This window comes from Microtus ochrogaster, chromosome 2, assembly GCF_000317375.1.
Source record: "Microtus ochrogaster isolate Prairie Vole_2 chromosome 2, MicOch1.0, whole genome shotgun sequence".
Classification (NCBI taxonomy): domain Eukaryota; kingdom Metazoa; phylum Chordata; class Mammalia; order Rodentia; family Cricetidae; genus Microtus; species Microtus ochrogaster.
This window is the reverse complement of record NC_022010.1, coordinates 28,960,591-28,968,670: the sequence shown is the minus strand read 5'-3', so window position 1 is coordinate 28,968,670 and position 8,080 is coordinate 28,960,591. Positions and strand designations below refer to the sequence as shown.

Sequence of the window (8,080 nt, the reverse complement as noted above, 5' to 3'; positions counted from 1 at the left end):
TCAGGCCATCTGCCAGTCTCTCAACTGGAAGTAATCTGCTGTCCTTGATCACTCTGCCATCTTGACCCTGAGCATCAAGTCTTGACTACTTTTCCATCCTATAGTTTCAAATCACAGAAATTTTAAATGTATTGGGGGTGGGGGAACCCAACAATAAAATACTATTCAAGTTCAACAAATGCCAACATTTTTTTAATAACAACTTATCCTTGAGGAATGCTTTTTTTGGGGGAGAAATTGGCAAAGAGTCTCTCTCCACATGGCAAACTGAGCACTGAGGCACACTTAGCTACAGGTGCAGCTCAAGTGGAAGCTGTACAGCTAGCTTTTGTGAGGCCCTGGGGTCCTTCCCCAAAGCGGGGAGTGGACTAGCTCCATATCATTCCGTCTTGTCAGATAAGTAGTTTCTTACACAGCCTTATACAATATCTCCTGAAGTCTAAAACTAATCTGAAGTCTTAGTTTTAGCACCGACCCAGGACACAGGAGACATGAATCAAAAAGCAACTGATAAACCACCAATCTAATCTGCTACCATTTTACCCAAAGGCAGAAGCTCTTCAAAATACATAGTAATTTTCAAAACCCAATCAAGACCAACACCACTATATGAACTGGTAATAATAATAATAACAACAGAAACAAGTTTATCTCTGTAATTCTTTATTAAAAAATACTGCTATACACATAGAGACTGAAAATAGGGTTAAAGATGAGCAACAGATACTGGGATTGTGACGTTAGAACTTAACATACTGGTGCTTTTTAGGGACAATGTTGATATCCAAATGACAGAATCAAGGTCAAAACAAAATACAAGGGCACCCTCAAAGGTATCTGCAATGAAGTAAATACACTAACAGGACTTAAAATAGGCACAGACAGCTGAAATGAGTGACACTACATGATTTCAAGGGTTGTCCTTTCCGTGCTGTGTCTGTCATAACAGGAAGTTATGGGGAGTTCACATCCTTAATTCAATACTCTCAGATATTAAAGTCTTCCTATGAACGAAATATTAACTTTCAGACAACCTCCTAAGTGGGTTTACATTGTGGAAAAAGAGGGCTCCCTTTAAAAAAAAAAAAAAAAACCAAACAAACAAAAAAACCAACCAACCAAAACAAAAAACCCAACCCCCCTGCAAAAAAAAAACCCCAAAATTAAAGAAAAAATAAAAAACAAAAAATTCTCCCTGCAAAAAACACCAAAGCAGAACTCAAGAGTTCTTTTGAAAACCATTCCCAATAAAAGTGAAATGAAAAATAAATATAAAACAAAGCTAAAAAAAATATGAATTTATCCGACACCAACTTTTTCTGGCTGACAATATTTACTCATGAAAACGTTCAGCTGACTATCTTTACTACCCAAACCAAGCCCTGAGGTTACTAGGGGCTGAAGCGGACTAGCATTTCCGATGCAGACTCTTGGGTTTGTGATGTGAACCTGCCTTGCAGAGGGGAAGTTTGCTGGTCTATGCAGAACGAGAGATTCAAGCCCTAATTTACCCCTGCCCTTCGTTAGCATTCACATAACATTGGTCCACAAATAAAAATTTTCAAAAAGTTCCCAGGCCCCCAAAACTAAAATAGATGATCCCCTTTCATTTTCAAAGAAAACAATATTGGAAAAAATCTCCAGCCCGCTTATAAATTAAGCATTTCATATTTCTTCTAGAATACAAGTAGTTCTTTTTTGTACAAAAGAATTACAATATGATTTGTCAAAAAACATATAAAAAGACAGCTGCTCTTCCTCAAATACATGAGCTAATGATAAAGACTCTTGTGTGTTACATCGAAAGTTCTTGTTCCTTTTAAACAAAAGGAACATCATGGTGGCAAATGCTCATTATCCTTTGAATATTGAACATTATGTTCTTTAAAAATCCATCCAGATCAAATGCAATAATTGATTTTCTCGTTAACAACTGATGCGACCACTCGTGGATGCAGACGTGCTTGTTAAACATGTGAAGTGTGTCTCTAGTCCCCAAAGCTTGCGGTGAAGAGAGGTGCTTTTTCTTGATGCAAATCTCAAGGCAGAGAGAAATCATTTAAAGCTTATAAAAAGTGGACAGAGAAATGTTAAAAACTTCTCTGAAATATACAAATATGTATGCTTGTTAAAAATGAAGACAGTAACATCAGCTGCAAGTGCTTGGAGTCTGTCCTGACCTTCTAAGTCTCCTCCACATTTTCTTCCTGCTGCACACCTAGAGCAAATTGAACACTCAGTGCTGGGAAGGAGATGAAGTCTTCAAGGCGGCCTTAGGAGAAAATCCCTATGTATTTGGCAGTCTTCAATATCGAAGTGACCACAAATCCCATGAATACTCAAGTTTGGCGACAACTGTATGTCCAAATAGTAACAAAGTTTCAAGGAGGAAAATTGCAAACTTGTAAGATGGGCTTCTCAGGATGATCCTGCAGAGTGAGTTTTATCAAAAGTCCTGTTCCTTTGGGTTAAGCAGTGAGTGCAAAGGCACAGCAGAGAAGTGCCCCTCCAGGGTCGGACTGCAGAGATCAGACCACTGACTGCTGTGCTCAGTTCACCTTCTCAACAGTCTCTGAGTCTGTATCCAGTGTAAAGTACCATTATAAAGCTGTAGTACAAAGGCAAAAAAAAAGCAAACTGGAAAGACCCTAAAGTAATAGAACTCCTTAACTTTAGACCTTCAACACAGTTTCTTTTTTGTTATTAAAAATTACATCAATGTAAGTGTATCTGACTGGCAGGCTCTTTGAAGGCGGCTCTGGATGAACCTGGAGAAGAGCAGGGCCTGCTCCTTCAGCTACTGTTCAATTGTTACCTGGAAAAGGATTTAAATTAACAAATAAGGGTAAATTCATATCTGATAACTCACTGATATTTCTCTTTGTGTGTTCTTAAACACAACAGAAGCTTCAATTTGAGCTAAGGTAGGTGGCACGCAGAGTTTGCATACGATACTCATAAGGACTATTCACTACTCTGTACTTCTATGAACTGAGTTGGCCCATCCCCCAAAAGCAAATTCTGCATCTCTCAGTGGCAAAAAACTGCCTCTTTTTGTTTCCCAATGCCCTTGCAAATAGTTCCCTTAATAAGTATACAATGTGGCAAGAGGTCAAAGATCAGAAAAAAAAGTCTTTAAAAAATTAAAATTAGTGCATACACAAGTGGAAAAACAGAAGCAGGAGTATCATTCACCAAACGGTGACCTTGATCTGACATAACTCTTCAGAGGCCTGCAGCAGCCAGAGTACGTAGAAAGTGAGACATTCTTCCTCTCAAGTAACAGTGCACCTGACCCAAGTGCGAGAAGCTTCACTCCTTCCTGTTCATTCTCCTGTTGGCAGAAGACGAAGGACCGTTCACCATAGTGCAACTGGCTGTAGGCTTGGGCCTTCACCATGCCCTGTGGACATTTTAGTAAGTACTACAATTGACCATTTGCAGCCGCAATCAGTTCTTGAAAGGTATTTTCAAAGCAGCGTTTCAGGTCACTGTAGGTCACCACCAGCACACTCTTCTCATCCCTGGAAATCAGGCTTATTTTTTCTGGCACACCTGCATCTAGCTGAAAGAAGGTATAAAAAATATGCAGTTTATATCGAGGAAGAGAACTGATTTAATCATTTTAGGACAACATTTTTGACAACGATAAATGAAATATTTGAAGTATTTCTGTCATAGTCCCTTTTCAGATTTCCATGAACAGCTTACAATACCATGGGTCAAAATACATCAAATTTCAACTCAAAAGGTTTTTTTCTAAGAAACATTGCCATGTTTCGTCCTCCTGCCTTAGTGTTTAAAATATATTTGATTACTGTCTTCAGTCAACTCAGCACTCTGTAATTATTTACCCAATAGTTTCCATTTTACATATTATGAACACCAGTGTAGAACAGAAAAAATATGTATTCTTTAGGAAAAATACTTCATGGTACTATGGTATCCATAGCCAAACTGTGTTCCAAAGAATGTCAACTAGATGTCACCAATGAGCTGTAACAATGTACCAGCAATTCCATGTAAGAGGATGGCCCACTTGTTCGTCCTGGCAGCCAGGCTAGCTTAGCCCCGAAATAACCACACAAAAATTGTATTCATTAAAACACTGCTGGCCCATTAGCTCTAACTTCTTATTGGCTAACTCTTGTATTAATTTAACTCATTTCTATTAATCTGTATACTGCTACATGGCTGTGGCTTACCAGGTAGAATTCTCAGCATCTGTATCCTGCAGCTCCATAGCTTCTTCCTAACTCTGCCTCCTTTCTCCCAGCATTCTGTTCTTTTCCCCACCTAGCTTTGTTCCCTTATAGCTCTGCTATAGGCCCAAAGCACTTCCTTTATTAATCAATGAAAGGAACACATAGACAGAAGGCCCTCCTACACCAATTCCATGTCAACCGAGTACCTTCCTGTTTTGCCATTTTAACTTTTAAAACATTTCTTATCCATGTATTTCTGTAGCTTCCTCTATGAGCACCAGTTTTGATATCTGTCCAATCTAGCTACTGAGGTCATTCTGAGGTCATATTTACATTTTGCTTAATCTTTTCTCTTTCCACTTTTTAAAAACGAAAAACTATTGTCAGTTATTTAGAAAAGAAAGAAAGGAAACAAAAATGGCCATGGAATGGATCTAGCACCTGACCATTGTTTTGTTAGCACCTGAAGTAACCATAAGCTTTTATAATTTACTCTCAAACACACCTCCTCCCATGTGTGTGCCACTGTGCATGTTATGGAGGCCAGAGGACAATTTGTCAGTCTTTCTCTTCCCCCCTTGCTTGAGACAGGGTCTCTTTTACCATATGTACACACATCTATACTTATGCAAACATACATGCATGCATGCAGTCATACCATACACAGTTTTTATTACTCATTGTTCTACTCAATAAAACAAATGACATGTCAACAAAGTAGAAAAGAGAAATGCAGCCATCTTGTGACACTTTATTGCAGTAAAAGATGTTTTTCACAATGAAAAACAAAAACTCTAGTCCAGTGGTTCTCAACATATTGGTCACAATCCCTTTGAGGGGGGATTGATTGGCCTTTTCATAGGGTTAGCATAACAGGTATTTACACGATGTTTCATAATAGCAGGAAAATTACAGTTACGAAGTAGTAATGAAAATAATTTTATGGTTGGAGTCACTACAACCTAAGGAACTGCATTAAAGGGTCGCAGCATTAGGAAGGTTGAGAACCACTGCATCAGACATTCCTGGAGAGATGGCTTAGAGGTTGAGAGCACTGACTGCTCATCCAGAGGACCCAGGTTCAATTCCCAGCATTCATATGGCAGCTCACAACCGTCTAAGTCCAAGATATGACACACAAGGAATATATATGCAGGTAAAATACCAATACACACAAAATAAAAACAAGTAAATTAGAAAGAAAGAAAGAAAGAAAGAAAGAAAGAAAGAGAGAAAGAGAGAAAGAAAGAAAGAGTCCTGTCTTAAATTCCTCACAGAGTATAGCAGGTATAAATCCTGTTGTCTTCAGTCTCCTAGTACTTGTATATACCACAACTCTACCAAGTTGTAATACTACCACCCTTAAGATCTTAAAAATGCAATTACACGGTGGATGAGATATTATAGGATTGTAAATGTGCTTGCCACCAAGCCTGACACACCTGCAGAAAAGAGAGAATGAACTCCAAAGTGTCTTCTGACCCTGTGTGTGAACCTGGGGCATGACGCGCACACGCACACACACACACACAGATAACAAAAAACCTACTAAAAACTACTGGGTTTTCTTACTAATTACCTTATTAAGACAGGAAATGATGTGACTGAGGTCAATCCAGGGAGCACCTGCTTCTGTGACCTGATGAAAAAGATGATCCCTAAAGAGTTTCAACAGATAGCGGTCTCCAGTCTCTGACCAAGTTGGGTCCTTTTGAAACCTGGGGAATTAATATTTGATCTCAGTATGTCACTCTACGTGCACATGGCCATATTTTTCAGACTCAAGTTTAACTCAATTTTCCCCAGTAAATAAGAAATTAAGACGGGTTCTGTAAAGTGCTTAAAAACAAACAAATAAACAAACAAAACACCAACCTCAACAAACCCTACATACATAAATGACATTTCTCAACATTCAATTCACAAGAACAATTATCCCTTATATACTACTCAATCTTTACAACTAGATAAAAAGGAGAAAAAAGGAAAAATTGTCTTTAAACACCTCTGGCCATGCCCTGTAAGGAAATGTTTCCTCTGTCCATGCTCTAGGTTACAGAGACGTCAGGTAAGTCTCCACTTTACCAAGGAGCATAAAATGGTAAATATTTAGAAAAAAAGAAAAGGTACCTTCCTGTTTTTCACACTTCACCAAAAGGTGTAAGGAACTGTGAGAAACTCAAGAACCAGAGACCACTTGTAGTTTTCAGCGACCTGAGGACTGCAGTCTAGCAGGAAACATGTGACTCCAGTAAGCAGAGAAAGCAGGGACTGGCCCACTACACAGTGCTATGAGAAGGGGTACGACAGAGCTGAAACATGAACCTGTCCTGGAAGGAGGAAGCCGAGGCTGCTGGCCCCAACAGAAGCATGCTTCGCAGTCAGCAAGAACAAGACAGCAGTAAGCACACTAAGAAAGGCCATTGGGTCTAGATGGGGTTACGGGAGAAAAGAGAGGACAAAGTCAGCACTGACAGACTGGGAAGGAAAAGTCACAAGCATTTTAGGAGAAAGAATGAGATCATTCATTTATTTTAAAGTATAAAATATTGTTCTTAACCCGAATTCAGAGTCATAAAGAAACTTTGGTCAATTTGGCCACATACATAAACATCTACAGAGGAAAAGTCCAACGAGACTCAGAGATGATTAGCTCCCAAAGACAAGCAGCAAGACAAGGATCAGACAACACAATAAAAATTAATCAAAGACATAAAAGATCCTCAAATAGGCTCCTTAAAGAGTAAGTCCCGAGCAAAACAGTACTGAAATTCAACTTCTTTCTCATCAAGCTGACAAAATTCTAAGTTTTAAGGAAAGTATTGTTAGGACTTCTCAAGAACAATACCAAATTATTCTACAACACCTGACATCTGGAGATTCCACTATCACTCCATGGACTAAGCCAACCCTCGCCCCACAAACATTGTTTGAGGACTTCTCACTGGAGACAACATGGTGCATAGGGCAGCACAATACGCAGAGCACAGTTCCGGATGCGCCCTGTCTGTACAGATGTAGTCCACAGTACATGACCAGGTAGCTAACCTATCTCGTCTCCAGTTTTCTCTCTCATCTATTGAATGATTAATTGGTTATTGAGTACAAGGCAGAGTTTCTCTGTGTAGCCCTGGTTGCCCTGGAAGCTTGCTTTGTAGACCAGGCTAGTCTTGAACTCACAAAGATCCATCTGCCTCTGCTTCAAGAGTTCTGGGATTTAAGGCGTGCACCATCACCACCCAACTCTAGTTCTCTTAAACAGGAACTATGCCTCCATCCAGAGGGAGAAGCAGGTCAGACAGGTGTATCATGTAGGATTCTGCCTAATTACAAATAGAGCTAAGCAGAAATTAATACAATGAGAAGTGACAATGTATATGTACTTTAAAAGGGTAAATAAACAATATATTTGCACTCTTAACCTTAGATATATATAAGATTTTTACAAGTAAACGAGTCAGGGTTGGGACAACTGGTAGACTAAGGATATCAGATATGAAGAGTGAGGATATTTTTCACCACAAAACTTTTTGAAAATTCATATATAACATATTAAGAAATGTAAATAGAATTTTATAAGGACAATCTAGAATTTTATATATAATCATTTAATAATATGTAAAAAATAGGAACAAAGAAAACTTTAGCTTTGCAAAAGACTCATGGATTCACCCCTTGCGAAAGGTGTGTTCTACAAAAGGGTGTGCTACACTGACTAAAAATAAATCAGAGAAAGAAAGCAAGCAACAGGGCCTTTACTCCAAAGAGAGAAACAAAGATGGACCACCCCGCCACCCCAAACAGAGAGATGTGCCAGGCCTAAAGTGTGAATGTGGCAGCCGTGAGGCACAACCAGCTGGATGAGAACAGGAGGT

General features: G+C 39.1%; 1 protein-coding gene across 4 annotated transcripts in view; it reads right to left on the bottom strand.

The window, feature by feature from the left end:
• Positions 1-650: 650 nt before the first annotated feature.
• Positions 651-8,080, bottom strand: part of Pan3 (poly(A) specific ribonuclease subunit PAN3) — a 116,015-nt gene continuing 108,585 nt past the window's right edge. For all 4 annotated transcript variants that reach the window (XM_005344710.3, XM_013350949.2, XM_005344711.2 and 1 more), the window contains 2 exons: positions 5,785-5,923; positions 651-3,565 (listed from right to left, as the gene is read on the bottom strand). In XM_005344710.3, coding sequence (XP_005344767.1) covers positions 3,425-3,565; positions 5,785-5,923 — 280 coding nt within the window. In that variant the 3' untranslated portion in view covers positions 651-3,424. The remainder of the gene's footprint in view (positions 3,566-5,784; positions 5,924-8,080) is intronic.